General features: G+C 43.0%; 1 protein-coding gene across 1 annotated transcript in view; it reads left to right on the plus strand.

Annotated features, from left to right (window-relative positions):
• The first annotated feature begins 562 nt into the window (after positions 1-562).
• Positions 563-23,543, plus strand: part of EP300 (E1A binding protein p300) — a 69,916-nt gene continuing 46,935 nt past the window's right edge. The window contains exons 1-2 of the mRNA XM_060025726.2: positions 563-1,908; positions 19,008-19,645. Coding sequence (XP_059881709.1) covers positions 1,815-1,908; positions 19,008-19,645 — 732 coding nt within the window. The 5' untranslated portion in view covers positions 563-1,814. The remainder of the gene's footprint in view (positions 1,909-19,007; positions 19,646-23,543) is intronic.

Genomic DNA, 23,543 nt, shown 5'->3' on the forward strand with positions numbered 1-23,543 from the left:
TTTGGGAAAGCGATGGAGAGGAACGCACTGTCTCTGGCCTGGAATACCGGGCGGCGGGGTTTCCCCTGCCTGGTAAATTCAACCGGCTTCGGAAGTCAGGCCGCCAAAGGGCCCGGGGCGCAGGGCCATCCCCATGGCGTTCCCATTCGGCCACCTGTGCGGCGACTTGTCGTCCTCCCCGAGTAGCTGCCAGCCCCGTCACCCCCAGTTCCCACCGATCTCCTACGCAGAGACCCAACCCAGACACAGTCCCCCGTAAGTGTCCACCGACTGAAAATAGATACCGAGCCCGCCCCTGACCCCCCCCCTTCAAATCCTCCCCTTTAAAGGGAGCCACCGGGTGACGCCGGGGGAGTTTGCGGAAGCGCCAAACGCGCTGGGGCCTTGGGCGGATCCCGTGATTGGAGCCGGCCCCGCCCCCGGGTCCTCTTCCCCCATTGTGAGAGCGGCTCGGGCCCAGGCCCCGCCCACTGCCACCTCCCTCTGGAGGCCCAACCCCTCCCCTTTTTTTCACCCCCCCCACCTTGGCTCATTTCCGGCCGCCGCTGCTACCGCTAGCCTGTAAGGAGGATTCGGCAGAGGGAAGAAACAACAGCCGCCATCTTGTTTGTGTGCTAGGCTCGGGGGGAGAGAGGGCGAGAGGGAGCGGGCGAGAGTGGGCAAGCGGGGTGCCGGGCTGAGTGCGAACTGCGGGAGCGAGAGTTCGGAGGAGAGCCGGGACGGAGAGAGGCGGCAGGGGCCGAGACAGTGGCAGGGGGCCCGGGGCGCACGGGTTGAGGCGACCCCCAGCCCCCTCCCGCCGGCACACACCCCCACCGCGGCCCGGGAGCCGGGCCGGCGTCGACGCCTAGGGGGGACCATTACATAACCCCGCGCCCCGCGGCGCCTTCGCCCGCCGCCGAGGGCGGCCCCGAGCGGAGCCCCGGGGGGCGGGCGCTCCCGGCATCTGGCCGCCGGGGGTGGGGGCCGTAGCGGCGGCCGTATTTATTTATTTTCCGCGGGAGGGAGGGCGAAGGAGGAGAGCGCGGCGCGAGAGGAAGCCGCCTGCGCTGCCCGCCAGAGCGGGGCCTCCTCGGTGGCCTCGGCGTCGGCGCGGGCTGGCGGCGCTGCTCGGCCCGGCCCCCTCGGCCCTCTGCGCCGGCGAGCTCCGCGCCCGGCGTCCTCGCCGCGCCTCCGCCGCCCGCCGCGCGATGTGAGGCGGCGGCGCCAGCCTGGCTCTCGGCTCGGGCGAGCTCTCTGCGGCCATTAGTGGCCGGTGCGGCGGCGGCGCGGAGCGCGGCGGCAAGAGGAGGGTTCGGAGGGTGGGGGCTCAGGTCCGGGAGGGGGCACCGGGAGGAGGTGAGTGTCTCTCGTCGCCTCCTCCTCTCCCCCCTTTTCGCCCCCGCCTCCTTGTGGCGATGAGAAGGAGGAGGACAGCGCCGAGGAGGAAGAAGCTGATGGCGGCGGCGGAGCTCCGAGAGACCTCGGCTGGGCAGGGGCCGGCCGTGGCGGGCCGGGGACTGCGCCTCTAGAGCCGCGAGTTCTCGGGGATTCGCCGCAGCGGACGCGCTCGGCGCATTTGTGTGCCTGTGCCCTCCTCCGGGCCTGGGCTCAGGCCCGGCCCCTCGCACTTGCCCCTACCTTTTCTATCGAGCCCGCATCCCTCTTCAGCCACCGCGATCCGGCGAAGAGAAAAAGGAACTTCCCCCACCCCCTTCGGGGGCCGGCAGAGCCCCCCAAGCCCACCCCAGGGATCCGGGCGGGGACCCAGGCCTGAAGAAGAGATTTCCCGGGGATTCTCGTTTTCCTCGCCCGTATCTCCGAAAGAATTAAAAATGGCCGAGAATGTGGTGGAACCGGGGCCGCCTTCAGCCAAGCGGCCTAAACTCTCATCTCCGGCCCTCTCGGCGTCCGCCAGCGATGGCACAGGTTAGTCTTGGGAACCCTGGCCTTCCACCTCCTCCTTAATCTTTTCTCCTCGCAGCTTTATTCGTCCATATTTTCTTTCTCTCTCTTCCTAGTTCTCTGCCTCTTGATTGATTTTAAAGGTGTTTGAATGAACTGGTCGAAGGCGTCCAGTAGCCCAACCATTTTCTTTCCTTCTTAATACATTTATTGCAATACTATGTCATATCGCTATGTGTTCTGGAATTAGAGGTATTGAGTGGTGCTGCAGAAATGGCCTTTATTGTTGTTCCCATTCAGTTTAATTTTGGAAATGCCAGTGCATTTGAGTGTAAGGGCCTTTTTTGCAATTTTACTTTTTCTGTTGTTGATAAATGAGGAATCGTGAATCCTTTCTTCCTGATCGTACTTGTCCCGTTTCCTCTGCTTTCTACTCTTCAAAAATTTCTCTTTACATGAGATTTTCTGTTGAGGATGAGGATATAAAAAAATCTTGGTTTTATTTATTTGTGTGTGTGTGATCCAGGATTTCAGGTTTGACGTGAAGTTAAATGTCAAACCCGAAATTTGGTATGAATTATTTTATCTACCATTCCCAGCTTTTTTGCCGACCCCCCACACCCCCATTTGCTTTAAAAATCAATATGGAGCGCTGTTCATTTTCCATCTCATTTCTTTGGTGCCAGACCAAAACGTCTGAAACTCTGGGGTTTTTAGGTTGGGAGAGAGGACAGAGGCATTTTCTTTGCAGTTTGCAGTTACTTTCTCTTCGGGGAGGGCTGGATGGGGGGCTAACAGATTTTATGGAGTTATGTACTTGGAAATCAAGATTAAAAGTTGAAAGAGTCCCAGTCATGAACTGCAAACATGAACTGATAATACAAGAATTTTAAATGTGCAGTAGGTTTTGTATTTGTGTGTTTTGTCTTTTTTACACTTTAAACATATGTGGAGATCCAGATTTTAGTTTTAAAAAGCGCTTCAAATTTTTTACTTCACTCATTTGTGGATTAGCCCTTTTGTCAAGAGAAATTCGGGGAGACTTCTTTCCATCATTCCCTTCTTACAGTTAGTTTGATGCTATCCTGATGGCCACCGACCTTCTCTTTTGCTGTCTTAGTTGTTTGAGGTGCCAGGGTAATGAAGATGAAGAATGGCTGGCCATCTGACAGTCTACAAGATGTTCCCCCTTACTACGGAGCATCTCTTTAACTCCCTGAGAAAACAGGCTCAACGTCATTCCTCCATCTGCCAGTGAGAGTGCATAATGGAGTTAAATGTACCCTTTGAGTTTGTAGAGAACTTCTAAAGAAGCGTGGTTCTAAGTAGGCTCGTTTCTGTGGGTGAAAAACGTAAGGATATGGCAAATGCTTTGGATTCTTTGCTTTTATAAGAAAGATGTATCGTGAGTTTAAGGTAACCTGCAGAGATTGAGGATTTTTGCAGAGTTTCTCTGCTTCAGGCTTGTAACGTTGGCAGTACATGAACTTTGATCTGTCCTCATTCCTTGAAGTTTCTGTAGTCTTCAGGGATTTTTTTTTAAAACCTGTGTTTTTTCCTCAGAATTCATACCCATATGGAGTATTGTATTCCTTTGTACTTACTAAAATGTCACTTGGTAGGACTTTTAGATCACCTTTAGACACATTTTTCACCTGTAGATTTTTGTTTTGTTTCTTTAGTTTTTGTGTAATATGGTAATGGATTTTACATTTGAGTTAGCCAGTGACTGGGAATATTGTAGAGAAAACTTTTTACTTGTACTGTTTTGATGACTCCTGATTTGAACAGTTTAGTCTTAGAGTAATGCAAGGTCTGAAAGGGAGGCTGTGCTCTCTTGTTCAAGTATCTCTGTTCAGGTGCACTGCTGCAGTCTCCATATTTGATCTGTGTATTTGGTAACTTTAACTCATTTTGGTGCTGTCTCACCTGACTAATGCACAGGAACTGTTTTGCTACTTGAAATATCTTTGAATCATTGTAACAGTGCTAAATGTATCAAGTGGGTTTTTATAATATAAAACCCTCAGCACTGAGATTAATTCAGTCTTAGTCCTAAGAGTTTATCTTTCTCTAAATTTTGTAGTGTAGGTTGATTTTTCTGCCCCCACCCCCCTTAAGATTCTACTCCAGGAATTCTTTGGTATCCAATTTTTAATGCTAACCAGTTTGGATTTTTTGATGGGGGAAGGGGAGAAATGAGTGTTAAGAATATACTGTCCCCCTGTGAACTTCAAGTTGGGCACCATTACATTTTGATTTATTTGCATCTAGCACTGTGTAGTATAAGTTTGCAGTCAACTTTTAACAGAGACTCTTCATTTTTTAAAACATTACATTTTAAACTTGTAATTTCTACATTTTTACTTCTGAGTTGCCGCATATTTTGTAAATGTGAATGTAAATTATTCCTTCGTACTTGATTAATTTTATTTAGAACTGTTCAAAATTATCCCAAAATTCTAGACTCCAGAAACTTTTTTTAAATGATTGAGGCTTGCAGTTTTAGTAGTGTAAGTGTACCTGCCAAGAGTGTTTGCATGTTCCAGTTTTATAGGAAAGAAAATTGGAACCCAGTTGGGTCGACATGCTAAACTAAAGTGTTACAAAACAAATTAGTACTTAAATCCCAAAATTTGATTTTCTAAGGTTATCCACTGATGCAGAATAAAAATGACTTATTTAATTTTCAAAGATTCTTCTAAAAATTTTCTAGGTTGATAAAAATAATTTGAATTACATTTAAGTTTTACATGTTAGAATGGGGAGAAAGACTTACCACTTTTGTATTTTTATGTTCCTGTTTCAATCTTTGCACTTGATACATTGAAAATACTATTTAACTTGGCATGGTTAGATCAAAACTGTTTGAGGAATCAAATGCCTTCCTGTCCTAACACCTCCATTACCACTCCATCATAAAAACCATTTGCAAAAATTTTTTGGTAAAATTATTGACCAGAATAGTTAATACATTGTCCTTCAAGTATTTCTTGAACCTGTTTCTGATAATCACCTGTGTGATGGAATGATGAGGATGATATATTGCCTTCATTGCTCACAGGACATGTTTTGTCACTGCTTTGTGAACACTTGATGCTGTATGGGCTGAAAGAACAGACTCTGGAAAGAGGCGTGTCGGCATTAGGATCTGGCATATTTAGTAGGGTAAAAGATTCTTCTGGTCTTGGTATGGTTTTGTGGCCCTGCTGTGTACCCATGTGTCAAAATTGGCTTGGATTTTATGCCCGTTTTCATTTTGAAGGCACAGGGCAGATACATCTGCATTTTGACCCCTAGATTAGTGTACACAATAGATTTTTTTGTGACAGGAATTTTTTTTTAACATCTTTATTGGAGTATAATTGCTTTACAATGTTGTGTTAGTTTTTGCTGTATAACAAAGTGAATCAGCTATATGTATACATATATCCCCATATATCCTCCCTCTTGCGTTTCCCTCCCTATCCAACCCCTCTAGGTGGTCACAAAGCACCGAGCTGATCTCCCTGTGCAGTGCAGCTGCTTCCCACTAGCTATGTTTTACACTTTCAGAACCTTTTTTTTTAGATTCCATGTATATGTGTTAGCATATAGTATTTTTTCTTTCTGACTTACTTCACTCTGTATGACAGACTCTAGGTCCATCCACCTCACTACAAATATCTCAGTTTCGTTTCTTTTTATGGCTGAGTGATATTCCATTGGCAAGGATTTTTTAAATGTCAGTTTTACTTTCTCAACACCATTGTGTCTTAGTGGTTTGTCATGTAACTAGAATATTTTTTTTTGGAGATGATTTCTTTGTTAGCTCTTAAACCTGTGATACTGTGTTTTAATTTTATTTTTCGGGCATCAGCGTTTACATGAGAGTTCTGCTTCTGAAGTTTTTGAGTTACTGCTCTTTGGTCCAGCGAGGTATTGCCGACCTCTCTGCTAAATTGCAAAACGTTTTACTAAGTGTCTCGAACTCTGGCAGTTGCTTACTCTCAAGGCTTTGTAAGTTCATTTATAGGGCTTCAAGAAAGCTATCTGTGGTGGATAGTAAGTTAAGGTGACTTGTTACGTTGTAAATCTTGTATGTGTTACAACAAGGGTTCCCTTTTTCAGCTGGAGTTCATATTCTGTTACAGAGGTAAGAAATGTATTCGCATGTCCAGTGATTGGATGATGGGGAGGGAGGAAAAGGTTTCTGCCTTGGTTGCGACATTGTTTTCTCTGTTTTACTTTGCTTTCTACCTTTTCCTTAGTCTATTCTATAAAGGGGGGGGGTAAAACGAGAAGTTGAAAATTAGTGCCTTGTGGTGTTTTTGTAAGGACATTAAGTGGTAAATAAGAAAGAAAACGAGTAGGAAGAATGTTGCAGATACAAGTGGAAGTGTAAAATGCTTCTTCCTGGTATATTTACAAAAACAATTCGAGTTATTCTGCCAGTTCTTACACACAACAATTAATGGAAAAATAAGACAACTTGTTTTGTGTGTTTTTGAAATTTTAGGGTCCCTCTTTAGAGAATTTCTGAAGTTGAATTTTTTTTAGTGTGGCAAGCATTAGAGAAATTAATGGGCAAGTTGAAACTTAAATTATGCCACGTGTAAAATATTTAAAACATTGGCTTTTGCAGATGATTTTTTTTCATGAAATGGATGGTAATTTTCTTCTGAAATTTTAATAGTAAAATATTTTATTGCTCAGGTCTCAAAAAATGTTTAAGAGAATAAACATTGAGGTTTTAAGCCTCTTCTGAACAATTTGGATATCATTTGTTTTTAGATGTAGATCTTTTTGTTTTCTTTTTTAAGATTTTTTTGATGTGGACCATTTTTATTTTTTAATTTTATTTATTTATTTTTGGCTGCGTTGGATCTCTGTTGTTTGCGCGCAGGCTTTCTCTAGTTGCTGCGAGTGGGGGCTGCTCTTCATGGCGGTGCGTGGGCTTCTCATTGCGGTGGCTTCTCTTGTCACAGAGCATGGGCTCTAGGCGCTCAGGCTTCAGTAGTTGTGGCACACGGGCTCAGTAGTTGTGGCACACAGGCTTAGTTGCTCTGCGGCATGTGGGATCTTCCCGGATCAGGAATCGAACTCGTGTCCCCTGCATTGGCAGGCAGATTCTTACCCACTGCACCACCAGGGAAGCCCATGGACCATTTTTAAAGTCTTTATTGAATTTGTTACAGCATTGCTTCTGTTTTATGTTTTGGCTCTTTGGCCACGAGGCATGGGGGATCCTAACTCCCTGACCAGGGATCAAACCTGCACCCCCTGCATTGGAAGGTGAAGCCTCAACCACTGGACCGCCAGGGAGGTCCCTAGATGTAGATCTTTTTAAATAAATGCCCCAAAAGACAATTAGGAGTAATTTAGTTGAGAGAGAGTATAAAATTTAAACTGCTGGAAAAAAGTGAGTGGTGAGAGAATTTGTTTTGGAGTCAGACTAGTAGAGTTAAAATCCCAGACCTGCCTTTATTACCTGTGAGCCTTGGGCCAGTTACTTAATCTCTCTGTCTCAGCTTCCTCACCTGTAGTACCCACCTTGTAGGATTGTGGTAAGGAATAGTAAATGAGAATTCTCTTTGTCAAATACTTAGGACAGTGTTTGCTGCAGCATAGTATGTTTTCATTAAGTGTTAACTGTTTTTAACTTTACTGCTAAATATATCCCAAAAAAGCAGTGCTGGATTTTTTTAATGGGTATACAGATAGATTGGGTAAAGAGAAAACAAAATGTGTGAAGTTGAGAGTGGTCTGAAAAGTAAGGCTTACAGAGCCTTACTTTTAAGGTGCAGAGTTAGCGTATACATCATCTATTCAAAGATTAAGTTTTTTGAGAGTATAAGAATATGGCAGCAGAGGTTAAAATAAAAGTATATATATTGTCACATAGGGGAATCTTGTATATGTAAGTAATTGAAATGAACATAAATATTTAAGGCATAATGAGAAATAAGATTGTTCTTATTGGAAATGATCAAGGTAAGAATGGCTTTTTTCTAAAGAATCATGTGGTTGAGCATTATTTTTTATTTATCTGGGTCTTTTTTTAATCATTTTATTTATTTTTGGCTGTGTTGGGTCTTCGTTGCTGTGCGCGGGCTTTCTCTAGTTGTGGCGAGTGTGGGCTGCTGTTCGTTGCGTTGTGCAGGCTTTTCGTTGCAGTGGCTTCTCTTGTTGCAGAGCTCGGGCTCTAGGCGCGGGCTTCAGTAGTTGTGGCATGCGGGCTCAGTAGTTGTGGGTTGCGGGCTCTAGAGTGCAGGCTCAGCCCAGGCTTAGTTGCTCCGCAGCATGTGGAATCTTCCCGGACCAGGGCTAGAACCCGTGTCCCCTGCATTGGCAGGTGGATTCTTAACCACTGTGCCGCCAGGGAAGTGCATTATCTGGGTCTTAAAAGAAGACTTTCTTAAAGGAGGAGGAAGAAAAGTAGAAGGGGCAATGCAGAGCTTTTCAATATTTTTTGACCACACCCAAGTAAGAACTACATTTTACATGGAGAACCAGAGACCCTGTCTCAGGAAGTGAGCAAACAATATTTATCCTACCTAGCCTTACTACTTATAATATACTCTGATATTTTCTATTGCATTTCATGTTTTAAAAAGTGGTGGTCGTGGGCTTCCCTGGTGGTGCAGTGGTTGAGAGTCCGTCTGCCGATGTAGGGGACGCGGGTTCTTGCCCCGGTCCAGGAAGATCCCACGTGCCGCGGAGCGACTGGGTCCGTGAGCCATGGCTGCTGAGCCTGCGCGTCCGGAGCCTGTGCTCCGCAACAGGAGAGGCCACAGCAGTGAGAGGCCCGCGTACTGCAAAAAAAAAAAAAAAAAAGTGGTGGTTGTGACTCACTATATTGATTTCATGACCCACTATGGCTTGTGACTCACAATTTGAAAAATACTAGTTTAAAAGAGTTGACAAGCTGCCAGTTGTCCTGTATTGGACCAACGTCCTGTATTGGACCAACGTTTTCTGTATGCCCGGCATTTCAACTCAAAACAGGGAATACTCTGGTGATCCAGAAAGACGTGGGCCCTTCCTTCCTGGGGTTTGTAGATAAGGGGAAAGAACGACATTCAAGTCTGATGTGACCAGTGTTGTATATGTACAATGTACAGTGTTGTATTTGCACGGTGTACAGTGGGAGAAACGGGTACCTAACCTGTAGTTACTGTTGCTCTAGTGGCTTTTTTTGAGGAAATCGGTGTCTGATCTTGGGATTTGAAGGATAAAGGGTTTCTAAGAGTGAGCCCAGGTTGAAAACAAGAGATGGTCTGTCATGGAATCTGTAAATTTCGTCTATCTGGGGGATAGCAAGAAATATAACTGTAGAGGTGAGCAAGGGGCCAATCTTGCAGGATTTATTGGAGTTACTGCTTATTGGAGTTTAGATTTTTTTAGCTCTTTTAAATGGATGGACAGAATTGTACCTTAGATGATTGACTAAAGCGAGGAATGGTTTGGAAAGGAACAGGGGAAAATAGGCAGGGAGACCAGTGAGATGACTGTTTCAGAATTCCAGCTGTGATGAGGGTGGCCTGGATTAGTACACGGAAAGAAGTGAAAAGGTTTGAGAGAACGTGGGTGGTCAGCAGAACTTGGGGATTAATTAATGAGTGTCAGAATATTGCCATAGAGGAATCAAGGGTAATTCCCAAGTTTCAAGCTTGGGTAGCAGAATTGGTGAGGATGTCATTTATTCAATACTTAGAGAAGTGTTTGTGTATGGATATGGATTGGGGGGGGGGGGTTGTGATGAGTTAAATTTGCATATTTTGAAGTTGTGTGATTCTCCTGAATTGGGTAGTCACTATTTTCATTTGGAGCACCTTTCATTCGAGCCAAGAAACATTGACTACCCACCAAGTTTTAGGTATTTGGAATGTAAAGATGAATCAAGGTGCAATTTCTGCTCTCAAAGCCTTTAGGATCTGGTGGAGTTGGTAGTACACGTATCCACACAGTTTTCCCATGAGTTATACTCTGATAAGGTTTTTTGTTGTTTTTTTTTTGTTTGTTTTTTGTGGTACGCGGGCCTCTCACTGTTGTGGCCTCTCCTGTTGCGGAGCACGTGCAGGCTCAGCGGCCATGGCTCACGGGCCTAGCCACTCCGCGGCACGTGGGATCTTCCCGGACCGGGGCACGAACCCGTGTCCCCTGCATCAGCAGGCGGACTCTCAACCACTGCGCCACCAGGGAAGCCCTACTCTGATAAGTTTTAAATGTTTTAGATAAAGGCAGAGGATAGGGATTATTTCTGACAGGAGGGGTTTGGAGTATTGGGGGAAAACTTCATATAGAAAATGTATATTAAAATGGGGGTAGGAGAGCATGACCTACCTTTTCTTAGAAGTTGGGAATTACCTGGTGGTCCAGTGGTTAGAACTTTAACTGCCGAGGGCCCGGGTTCAGTCCCTCCTTGGGAACTAAGATTCCGCAAGCCATGCGGTGCAGCCAAGACAAAAAAAGTAGGGAAAGTTGGAGTGGTATTTCAGGTGGAACAAATACAAGTGGTTTTTATGTGACTGGAACAGACCATACGGTGGAATGTTTTCATGCGAGACAGATGGAAAAGGATGTTAGGGTCCTAATATGGAAAGACAAATATGCTAAGGAATTTGACATTCATCTCACCATCTGGATAAAAATTTTATGAGAAGAGTGACATGGTCAGGGAAAGAGTAATGCTAGTGACACTGCACAGGATCAGTAGCAGGGAGGGAACCTAATGGCAGGAAGACTTAGGGTTTGTCATTTATCTCTTGAAATGCACTTATCATTTGTCTTTGAAGTTTTTGGTAAATTGTAGTTAACAAAGTGAACTGTTTATTTTCTTAAGATCCGTTTTGTTTACCAGTTGTCATGCATGTAGAAAATGTAGCAGATTTTTTTTAAAAGTCACGCTCCCCTTTCTCTTTACAGATATACAATTTCTAGGAGACTTTTTCTTTTTTTTTCAGAAATGGTACGATAGTTTCACCATCTAGGATCCCCTATAGGCATTCCCTTGGAGCAAACCCCAATTAGGCAAACAAATCCAACCCTCACTGCAAAGCTTCTCTCAAAATGTTACTATACTCGGGCTTCTCCGGTGGCACGGTGGTTAAGAATCTGCTTGCCAATGCAGGGGACACGGGTTCGAGCCTGGCCCGGGAAGATCCCACATGCTGCGGAGCAACTAAGCCCGTGCGCCACAACTACTGAGCCTGCTCTCTAGAGCCCATGAGTCACAACTGCTGAAGCCCACACGCCTAGAGCCTGTGTTCCACAACAAAAAGAAGCCACTGCAATGAGAAGTCTGCTCGCCGCAACGAAGAGTAGCACCCGCTGCCACAACTAGAGAAAGCCCGCGTGCAGCAACGAAGACCCAACACAGCCAAAAATCAACCAATTAATTAATTTTTTAAAATGCATATTTTGAAAATTAACCTGTACTTTTGCCCTTTGGCTCTATTAGCTTTCACAGTTCACCAGCTGCCAACATGCATAGCTATGTGATCCTGTGAAACTTAATATTGATTATCATCTTCGATCAAATTTGTATATAACCCACAGGTTGTTACCAGTTGTTTTTTGGTTTTGGTTTTTTTGGCTGCGTTGGGTCTTCGTTGCTGCGCGCAGGCTTTTCTCTAGTTGCAGCGAGTGGGGGCTACTCTTCGTTGCGGTGCGCGGGCTTCTCATTGTGGTGGCTTCTCTTGTTGCGGAGCACGGGCTCTAGGTGCACGGGCTTCAGTAGCTGTGGCTCGTGGGCTCTAGAGTGCAGGCTCAGTAGTTGTGGCACATGGGCTTAGTTGCTCCGTGGCATGTGGGATCTTCCCGGACCAGGGCTCGAACCCGTGTCCCTTGCATTGGCAGGTGGATTCTTAACCACTGTGCCACCAGGGAAGCCCTCGTTACATTTTCGTAGTGTCCTTCAAATTCAATATTGTAGTTTTAAGTGTTTATGCACCTTTACTTCCTTGATAGGTGGGTTTTTTATGATTAGGTTAATTCTGCTTCATCTACGGAGTATTAAATACCATTTCTGAAATAAAGTACTGGATGAAAGTTAGGATGGTTATTTTAACCTGATAAGTTCATGAAATTTACAAAATCGCCTCATTTTAAAGGCCACGGTGTTTTAAAACGTCATACTTTGTTAAGCACCCAAAACAGCTGAGTTAATGTAAGAGTAGAAGTGCCCTAAACCAATAAGGAGAGATCTTTGTGAGATTGATAGTTTTCATGTCTAGCCAAACTGTTTTAAGAATTATTAGAGTTCTGTAGATTTGACTTTCATCTCTAAGGTGAAACCTTGTAATGAGATGTTAAATGTTTTGCATAATAAACATGAAACAACAACCAAGTGCAGCAGATTTGGCTGTAGTACAGGTTAAATTAAAGTCCTCAAGACTAGAGCCTGGAGTAAGACTTTGGTATTACTGAAGTTGATTTTTCCTCAATGGACTCTATATATGTGGCTGTTAACTACTTCTGAAGTTGTTAGAGGATTAATGAGAATAATACAGTTATTGAGGAGCCACAGAGACAATGCCTGACACATTGAGAGTGCCTGAAAAAAATTTGTTCTTATTATTATGAGCTAGTCTTATCTCCTAATAGAGTGATGATTCCACTAAATAATAATAGAGGTAACATTTTCATAGTGCTTAATATATGCCAGGCACTGTTCCAATTACTTATATTAACTCATTGAATTCTCACAAATAACCTGTGAAGTGGGTACTTTTCCTGTTACACAGAGGTGGAAACTAGGTTCTTTAGAATCATCTTGTCTGGTTCTTTGAAAAACTGTTAGAATTTATTGATTGATTGATTGCCATGTTGGGTCTTCGTTGCTGCACGCGGGCTTTCTCTAGTTGAGGCAAGTGGGGGTGACTCTTTGTTGCGGTGCGCAGGCTTCTCATTGCAGTGGCTTCTCTTGTTGCGGAGCCCGGGCTCTAGACATGCAGGCTCAGTAGTTGTAGCTCGCAGGCTCTAGAATGCAGGCTCAGTAGTTGTGGTGCACAGGCTTAGTTGCTCCACAGCATGTGGGATCTTCCCGGACCAGGGATCGAACCCTTGTCGCCTGCATTGGCAGGGGGATGAATAACCACTGCACCACCAGGGAAGTCCAAACTGTTAGAATTTTGATTGGCATTGCATTGAATCTAGATCAATATTGGGGAAGCATTGAAGTCTTTATATAACATTGAGGGTTTGTATCCAGACACTTGTGATTTTGTGATGTTGTTTTATTTATTTAGGTGGTCTTTTTTTGACTGCTTTGGGTCTTCATTGCTGCACGCAGGCTTTCTCTAGTTGTGGTGAACAGGGACTGCTCTTTGTTTTGGTACGTGGGTTTATCATTGCGGTGGTTTCTTCTGTTGCAGAGCACGGGGTCTAGGCACGCGTGCTTAGTTGCTCTGCGGCCTGTGGGATCTTCCTGGACCAGGGCTCGAACCCCTGTCCCCTGCATTGGCAGGCAATTCTTAACCATTGCACCACCAGGGAAGTCCTGTTTCGGTGGTCTTTAGTTTCACAGTTTACACATATTTTCTAATAACGTTGTCAGATCTTTTTTCCCCTATTGCGTTTTTAAAACTTATTTCTAATCATTTTTTGCTCATGTATAGAAGTGCAATTTAATTTGTCTGTATTTGTGGTATGTTCAATCACCTGGCTACCCTCTCACTATTTCTACTTCTTTGCCTTGGGTTTTCCATGTTGACAGTTATATCATTTGCATACAATAAGTTGTGTTTCTTCCTTTTCAATCTTGACTCATGAGTGTTTCTTATATTATTTCTTTGGCTAGAGACTCCAGTTCACACTGAATAGAAGTGGTTGTTATGGGTATCTTTGTCTTGTTTCGATGCTAAAGAGGCTACTTTTAATGTTGGTCCATTATCCATATTTGCTGTCAGTTTTTAGGTTTTGGAAGAGACCTTTTTATCAGTTTAAGGAAGTTCCCATCATTTTTTTTTTTTGTCGGTACACGGGCCTCTCACTGTTGTGGCCTCTCCTGTTGCGGAGCACAGGCTCCGGACGCACAGGCTCAGCGGCCATGGCTCATGGGCCCAGCCGCTCTGCGGCATGTGGGATCTTCCCGGACCGAGGCACAAACGCGTGTCCCCTGCATCAGCAGGCGGACTCTCAACCACTGCGCCACCAGGGAAGCCCCATCATTTTTTTTTGTTTGTTTTAATTTTTATTTTATATTGGAGTATAGTTGATTTACACTGTTGTGTTAGTTTCAGATGTACAGCAAAGTGATTCAGTTATACATACACATATATCCTTCTTCCCATCAGTTTTTTTTTTTTTATTAATTAATTTATTTTTGGCTGCATTGGGTCTTCGTTGCTGCGCATGGACTTTCTCTAGTTGGAGTGACCAGGGGCTACTCTTCATTGCAGTGCACAGACTTCTTATCATTGTGGCTTCTCTTGTTGTGGAGCACGGGCTCAGTAGTTGCGGCTCTCAGGCTCGAGAGCGCAGGCTCAGTAGTTGCAGCCACGGAGCAACTAAGCCTGTGGCCGCAACTACTGAAGCACCCCTGTTCTAGGGACTGTGTGCCACAACTACTGAAGCAGCCCACGTGCCTAGAGCCTGTGCTCCACAGCAAGAAGAAGCCACCACAGTGAGAAACCTGTGCACCACAAGGAAGGGTAGCCCCTGGTCACTCCAACTAGAGAATAGAGAAAGTCCATGTGCAGCAACGAAGACCCAATGCAGCCACCAAAAAAAAAAAAAAAATTGTGATTGGGTATTGACTTTTAGCCAGTGCTTTTATTATAGTCATTGAGATAGATATAATGTTTTCTTTCTCCTTTGTTACTTACAGTGAATATGCTAAACTCTCCTTCTGGATTCCTGAGATGATCCCAACTCGATCATGATATTACATCTATAAAACACTGATAAACTTGATTTGCTCTTCATTTTTTTTTCTTTCTTTTTTTTCTTTTCTCTCTCTCTCTCTCTTTTTTTTTTAAAGGATTCTTGCTTCTGTGTTCATGACTTCCTTTTCTTTTACTGGCCATATGTGGTTTTCAGAGTATTTCTATTTTCTAGAAGTGTTTGTATAAGCTTGAATTGTCTTTTCCTTGAAAGTTCAGTAGGACATGCCTGTAAAAATATCTAGTTCTGGTCTTAATGGGAAAAATTAACCAATAAGTCTTTAATAGTAATAGGATTATTCAGGTTTTCTCTGTCTCCTTTTAAAGTTTTTTAAATGAGATAATTCAATTTAGTAGAACAGTAGAAAGAACTCTTATGTGCCTATTACTACAAGTTACTGATCATTTTGTCCACCACCCCCCCACACACCCTTTTTTTTTCTGCTGGAGTTTTTAAAAGCAAATCCCGGACTTGTCATTTCAGTAGAAATACTTAAATATATGTCTCTTAGGACTTATTTTAACTTAACTATGCTATTGTCATACCTAACAAAATTAATAATTTCTTAATATTACCCACTATTCAGTCTGTATTATCCTGATTCTCTTAAAATGTATTTCCAGTTAGTTTGAATCAGGATCCAAACGAGGTATGTTTGGTTGTTGAATGATAACAGCTTCTCTCATTCTCTCTCTTTTTTTTTTTCCTTCCCCCTTTTATGCCATTGATTTGTTGGAGAAGCTAGGACACTTATCCTATATAATTTCTTTTTAATTGAAGTTTATTGAGTATTTTATTTTATTTTTTATTTTTGCGGTACGCGGGCCTCTCATTGTTGTGGCCTCTCCCGACGCGCAGGCTCAGTGGCCATGGCTCACGGGCCCAGCCACTCCGCAGCATGTGGGATCTTCCCGGACCGGGGCACGAAACCGTGTCCCCTGCATCGGCAGGCAGACTCTCAACCACTGTGCCACCAGGGAAGCCCTATTGAGTATTTTATGAGGAATTTATTCATTTTTCTTTCTTCAGTTTTTTTGTGTGAAATTGATTAGTAGGACCACTTTCTCTTTTTATTGTCTTTTTTCCTTAACTTTCCCAGAAGTTTATCTTTTATTACTCTTTTCAAGGAACCAAATTCTGATCTTGTTAATAACCTCTCAGTTCTATCTCCATTTTTCTATTTTTTTAATTGCTTTTATATTTGATCATCTTCTTCTTACTGTTTTTTAACATAACTTGGATACTTGTTAATTTCAAGCTTTATTTTCTAACATAAACCTTTAAGTTTTGAAATGTAGTATTTTTATTATTTCTCAGTTTGTGATTTCTCCTTTATCACTTACGTATGTGTGTATTTTGATTTTTGATTTTTGATTAATTTTTTAAATATTATTTATTTGGTTGCACTGGGTCTTAGTTGTGGCAGGCGGGCTTCTATAGTTGCAGCTCACCGGCTCCTTGGTTGTGGCATGTGGGCTCCTTAGTTGTTGTTTGTGAACTCTTAGTTGTGGCATGTATGTAGGATCTAGTTCCCTGACCAGGGATTGGACCCGGGCCCCCGCTGTGTTGGGAGCACAGAGTCTTAACCACTGTGCCACCAGGGAAGTCCCTGTGTATTTTTGATTTATTTTATTTTATTATTATTTTTTTTTTCTTGGCTGTGCTGTATGGCTTGTGGGATTTTAGTTCCCTGACCAGGGATTGAACCCAGGCTCTCAGCAGTGAAAGCACAGAGTCCTAACCAATGGACTGCCAGGGAATACCCCATGTGTATTTTTTAAGTTTCTAAATAGGTAGAGATTATTTTTATTTTTTCCTAAATGTTTAACACTAAAAATATGCTGATGATGGAATGTTTCCTTGTATACTCCAGGGGGAAAGTAGAATGCAAAATTGCTTAAAAGTATATATGGGGACTTCCCTGGTGGCACAGTGGTTAAGAATCCGCCTGCCAATGCAGGGGACACAGGTTCGAGCCCTGGCCCGGGAAGATCCCACATGCTGCGGAGCAACTAAGCCTGTGTGCCACAACTATTGAGCCTGCGCTCTAGAGCCTGCGAACCACAACTACTGAGGCACGTACCACAACTACTGAAGCCCGCGCGCCTAGAGCCCGTGCTCAGTGATGAGAAGCCACTGCAATGAGAAGCCCACGCACCGCAACTAAGAGCAGCCCCCACTCGCCGCAACTAGAGAAAGCCTGTGAGCAGCAATGAAGACCCAACACAGCCAAAAATAAATAAATAAATAAATAATTTTATTTATTTATTTATTTATTTAAAAGTGTATATGATTCCAGTATTGTGAATTATGTAAATAGGAAATAATGAAGGAAATATATCATTATATTGATATTAAGCAGTTGCCTTTTGAGTAGTCATGTCAGGTAAATTTTATTTGAAACCTTATTCATATTCCACAACTATTCATAAGACATTTTATTTTTATGATGGAGGGGCACATGATTTTTCCAAAGGAATTGAATAATTCTGTAAAAATCTGGACTCTAAATCATGTCCTGAGATCCTGGGGTATAATTCAGTTCAACTAAAATATGACCAGTTGCTTATCTCTGTTGGGCATTAGGCAAGGAGTTGGTATGTAAGTGGTAAGACATGTTATTCCCGGAGTTACAGTCTGGGTGCATAGGTGGGGTGAGGGGTGGTGATGGGGAAGAGATGGCAGGAGAGGAGGAGAGAAATATAGACACACATGTTAATTTCAGTGCCATGATAGAATGCAAAAGAACAGGAAGGACACATAGAGGAAGAATTGCACTTACGAACCAAGGGTAATTGGACCAACACGATCATTATTAGAGTGGTATCTTGTCTTTGATGGATGGGTTATTTTTAATAGGATTATCAGTTGTAGATACAAATATATTTAATTTTTAAATACCCAGAAGTGTCCTTTTAATGTTAAAACTACTTGGAGAATTAAAACTCAAAACACCTCAATCTGTATAATGAGTTAGTACTGTCAACAGGTCAACCAAGGGACAATTTTGCACCTCCAGGGAACATTTGGTGATATATGGAGACATTTTTGATGTCACAAATGGGTTAGAGCTACTACTGGTATTAAGAGGAGAGACCAGGGATTTGCTGAGTATCTTACAGTGCATAGGGCAATCTCCCCCTCTCCCCAAAGAATTATCCAGCCTAGAATGTTTAATAGTGCCAAGGATGAGAAACCTAGGTTAATCCATAATTTTTGCATCCTCTTTCTCAGGGATGGGGCAGAGGTGGAATGGTAGTGGTTTGTCAGTTGTTGAAGAATCTAGAGGCATGGTTTTGTATCCTGTTCAGCTAGATTTTGGTTAAGGAAAACTAATCTGTAGTCTGAAGTCAGGTCAAAGCAAATTCATTCAGCTTTGTAGCAGGCACTGTGTGATGGGAATTTGGTAAAGTGGTAAGCAGCTCCTGTCTTCCTGGAGCTTACACTGAATGGTTTACAAAGGGGAGATCTTTTTTATCAGTTGTCTTTTTTTATTATTATTATATTTTAAATCTTTTGTTCTGAATTTATTTTGTGTATAGATAAGTTATTTTAAGCTCTTCTAAGGAATTCTGGAATAGTATACACCTTTTTTTTTTAATCTATTTTTTATTGCTTTGGGTCTTCGTTGCTGTGCGTGGGCTTTCTCTGGTTGCGTCGAGCAGGGGCTACTCTTTGTTGCGGTATGCGGGCCCCTCACTGTTGTGGCCTCTCCCGTTGCGGAGCACAGGCTCCAGACGCGCAGGCTCAGTGGCCATGGCTCACGGGCCCAGCCCCTCCACAGCATGTGGGATCTTCCTGGACGGGGGCACGAACCCGTGTCCCCTGCATCGGCAGGCGGACTCTCGACCACCAGGGAAGCCCAGCAGGGGGATTCTTAACCACTGTGTCACCAGGGAAGTCTGGTACACAACTTAATTGTGTATCTTTTGCATGACTGTCAGTACAAACTTTTGGCAACTCATGTAATGGGTGTGTGTTCCCCCCATGTAAGATGTATTCCCCTTTTCTCTGGTCTTGTTTTAGGTACAGTCTGTAAGTGTTCAAACTTGTTGGCATGACAATAATTTATATATATTTATATATATATAAAACACCTTTTTTTAGTATAATATGAAAAACTAATAAAAATAGATAGTATTCCATGGAGTGAGGTTTAGAAATGATATTTAATGCTTATCAAGAACAAAGTATAGAGAACTTTGTAATTTTGACTCTGTCATACTTTAACCTTTATCTTTCCTCTTTGTTTTTAGATTTTGGCTCTCTATTTGACTTGGAGCACGACTTACCAGATGAATTAATCAACTCTACAGAATTGGGACTAACCAATGGTGGTGATATTAGTCAGCTTCAGACGAGCCTTGGCATGGTACAAGATGCAGCCTCTAAACATAAACAACTGTCAGAATTGCTACGTTCTGGTAGTTCCCCTAACCTCAACATGGGGGTTAGTGGCCCAGGCCAAGGCATGGCCAGCCAGGCCCAACAGAACAGTCCTGGATTAAGTTTGATAAATAGCATGGTCAAAAGCCCAATGGCACAGGCAGGCTTGACTTCCCCCAACATGGGGATGGGCACTAGTGGACCAAATCAGGGTCCCACACCATCTGCAACAGGTATGATGAACAGTCCAGTAAATCAGCCTGGCATGGGAATGAACACAGGGATGAATGCTGGCATGAATCCTGGAATGTTGACTGCAGGCAATGGACAAGGGATGATGCCTAATCAAGTCATGAACGGTTCAATTGGAGCAGGCCGGGGGCGACCTAATATGCAGTACCCAAACCCAGGCATGGGAAATGCTGGCAACTTAATGACTGAGCCACTGCAGCAAGGCTCTCCCCAGATGGGAGGACAAACAGGATTGAGAGGGCCCCAGCCTCTTAAGGTAAGTGCAGTTCTGGTTTCTGTGTACCGTCAGTATGTTTTTCAGTGCTCCAGTGATGGAGGAGGAGGGCTTGAGGTCAGTTATTCATTTATTCTTTATTGTTCATGTTTAATCTTCTTACATCATGTATCATTTCCCACATATTATATGCCAGGGATCTACTGTGTTGTCACAAGTTTTATGAAGCTCTTATATTAAATGTAAGTGATACTTTTTTTTTTTTTTTTACAAATGATTGCCAGCTAATTCCTGTTCCCTGTGGCACAAGTATTAGAATATTTTCATTTCATTTCTAATTCATCTCATTTTAGCCTTCATAGCCTTCCTTAAAAAAAAACAACACAGTTTTGAGATAACCAGCATTATATTATCTTCAGGTAGACTTTATTTGTCTACCTGAAGATTGCTTGGGATGTCCCTGTTTTTTAAGAGATGTGTTATTTTTTTTTCTTAACGGTTGATGGAAATTAAGATGCATTAGTTTACTATAAAGCCTCAACCAACATTCCAGGTCTTCCAGTTATCCTGATTTTGGCTGTTATTTGAAAGGTTTAGAGAAAAATAGGTTTTGTGTTTCATAGAGGGGCCATGCGGTGTGAATTGTTCTCTTGGCCTTCCCCATCCCTGGGCCTATCCTGAGTGTTGTGTTGGCTCTCTTGCTCCATCTTCTGTTCCCTGACCAGGGATCGAACCCATGCCCCCTGCAGTGGAAGCGCAGAGTCCTAACCAGTGGACTGCCAGGGAAGTCCGAAAGCCTTTTCTTTTTTAAAAAGCCTACTTTCTTAGCCTTATTAAGTAGAGAATGCTAAATATATTTTTAAAAACCTTTTAAATGTGTACTCTGTATGTATAATTAAGATGTTATAAGCATATGTTGGATGTTTATTCCACCATATTTTTCATACACATTTTACTCCTTTTTCTTAAAATGGTATCACACTATGGTTGCCAGTGCCTGGCATGTAGTTAGTAAATACTTGTTGAATGAAAGAGATGGCTTCGCTTGGAAGGTGATATTAGAGATGGGAGAGATTTTCACAAGGAGTCAGGAGCAAGCTTGCTCTGTAAGAGGAATAATTTGAGCAGGCATTGGGACTTCTATATTCCTGAGAATAATGATGGTGAGAGTTCAAGGATGAAATGAAGACATACGGATGAATTGGGAGTGGGGGCACTGAGGTCACATGTAGATAAATGAAAGCCCTTAAATATTTTTTTTTGCTACAGGATAAAGAATATTGACATCTTGACTTAGGAAAAAATTCTGTTTGGCATCACTATCTACTCTATAGGTTCTCCCTTTCTGGCACTTTTATGTTGCTGTTTTGATGTGGTTTACTTAGAACACTTGGAGTGAGAACCAGAAACAAGAAGGTAGAATATTTATTAGGTACCTCTTCTAGATTTCTAGGAACCTGCCTGTGAAGAGTCCCTGCCCTCCTGATGTTTATATGGGGTGTGGGGGGGCAGGGATGACAGACATTGAAAGTTTCACTGATTGAACAAATATTTACTGAGTCCTAGCTTGCTTTTTTTTTTTTTTTGCTGTACGCGGGCCTCTCACTGTTGTGGCCTCTCCCGTTGCGGAGCACAGGCTCCAGACGTGCAGGCTCAGTGGCCATGGCTCACGGGCCCAACCGCTCCGTGGCATGTGGGATGTTCCCGGACCGGGGCACGAACCCACGTCCCCTGCATTGGCAGGCGGACTCTCAACCACTGCGCCACCAGGGAAGCCCCAAGTCCTAGCTTAGATGCTGAAGATAGAGCAGTGAATAAACTCACTTCATGGAACTTTCTTTTTATATATATATATATATATATATATATATATATATATATATATATATATACACACATATACATATATATATATATATAAAAATTTATTTTATTTATTTTTGGCCGCGTTGGGTCTTCATTGCTACGTGCCGGCTTTCTCTAGTTGCAGCAAGCGGGGGCTACTCTTCGTTGCAGTGCGCGGGCTTCTCATTGCAGTGGCTTCTCTTGTTGCGGAGCACGGACTCTAGGCACACTGGGCTTCAGTAGTTGTGGCTCGTGGGCTCTATAGAGTGCAGGCTCAGTAGTTGTGGCGCACGGGCTTAGTTGCTCCGCGGCATGTGGGATCTTCCCGGACCAGGGCTCGAACCCATGCCCCCTGCGTTGGCAGGCAGATTCTTAACCACTGCTGCACCAGGGAAGCCCGGAACTTACTTTCTAGTGTACACATAAGATATAAATTCATAGTGTTCCAGGTAAGTGCTGTGAAGAAAAATAAAGGAAGGAAAGGCACATTGGGAGAAGGCCTAGGTTGAGAGTGGGGCACTGTCCTACTTCTAATCTAAATCACAAATTTCTGTATCAACATTGTTTCAGGGACTGGATATATAGCAGTAAATTAATCAGACAAAAATCCCTGTACCTGTGGAGCTTATATTTTCATGGAAAGGGGCAATTCAAATATAAAAACTTAATTATTAAAATATTTCCTTGTTTTAAATGAAACAAGGAAATCCCACCTATATTTTATATTTGAAAGTTGATGTAAATTGTTACTTTTGGAGCTCTTCTCTTAAAATTAACATCAGTTTGTGATGCGCTTTGGCATGTGATATTAAAGAGTGTTTAACCTATAAATTTTAAAGTAAGAGCAGTGATTGATATGTTGCATCTTTGTCTTTCTTGTGTGTTCTTGGATAGGCAAGGAGTGAAGCAGGTAGGAAGAGCCAGTTAAGAGGGTATTAAGTATAAGGCAGGGAGGAATAATGCATGTTGAGAGAGAAAAAGACAGATCTTAATGCCATATCCTGATGGGTTCTAAAGAGGAGGATCTTATTCCCAAATTTACGATCTAGATGGGTGTGGTTTTAGGTGTACAGTATCAATTTGAAAAATAGTCCCTGTGGGGTGATGACGCCCCCCTAAACTAAGGCAGTGGTATAAGAGTAATAGGACTGAGTCTAGAAAACGTTTAAGATTTGTTGTCAGTTCTGTTCTGAGAGATCCCTGTAGTCTTCCTTGTTTATCATTGTACGTGCTGCCCTGCCCCTGCCATGGTTAACATAGTGCCTGGCGAATGACTTGGATATAGATGTATTTATCAAATCTGATAGGCTGGAGGACATGTCAGGATGTTGTTTAATTTGTTATTATTTGGTGAATCACGGAGTCACATTTTCACATTTAGTATCGATGTGCACTACTGTTGATGCCTGCAAGTCTTATTAAGGGATTTTTGTCCCTATGTTAAATGTTCCTAAACTGTTATATTTGTTGTATATTGGGCACTACTTTTTTATTTGTCAGTGTTTGGTACCATGGTGTGTCTTATGTGTTCCTGTGTTCCCTTTTAATGTATTGAACACTAAGAAACAACCTGTAGTGTCAGATTTATTTTTAAAGAAAGATAAAATAGTCCCCTGCAGGCCCTTTGGTTTTAGTTGCCTAGGACTGTGGCTTCCTGGTCCTCTGCCTTTTCAGTTTAGGTGGAGATCTGTATCGCTGCTGTTCAGGTAGGTGGTAGTTAACTAGTTGGACATCTGGATCCCATTAGCTATAGAGAAGGGAACAAGATCAAATAACTAACTACAGTGTAGCAGAAATTAAGTACAGTATATTCCCTTCCTATTCCATTTCGCGGGGGAGTAGTGGGGGGTGGGTAAATAGAAAGGGTAGCGGTGGGGGGGGTTGGTTGCATTTCATTTTCTAACACTGACAGCAGAACTCTGAGGGAGATAGGTAAACAAAAAGCCTGAGAGAGTCTTTGTTGGTGAGAGTGACCAGAAGTGTCAGGAGTGAATTACTGCCAGCTGACCCGCAGTTAGTACAATCTGTATATTTGAGACCGTAGTCTGCTACAGAGTGAACTTGGAGTTTCTAGGTAATGCATTGTGACTGAGGG

The sequence above is a fragment of the Delphinus delphis genome, chromosome 11 (genome assembly GCF_949987515.2).
Source record: "Delphinus delphis chromosome 11, mDelDel1.2, whole genome shotgun sequence".
In the NCBI taxonomy this organism is placed as follows: Eukaryota; Metazoa; Chordata; class Mammalia; order Artiodactyla; family Delphinidae; genus Delphinus; species Delphinus delphis.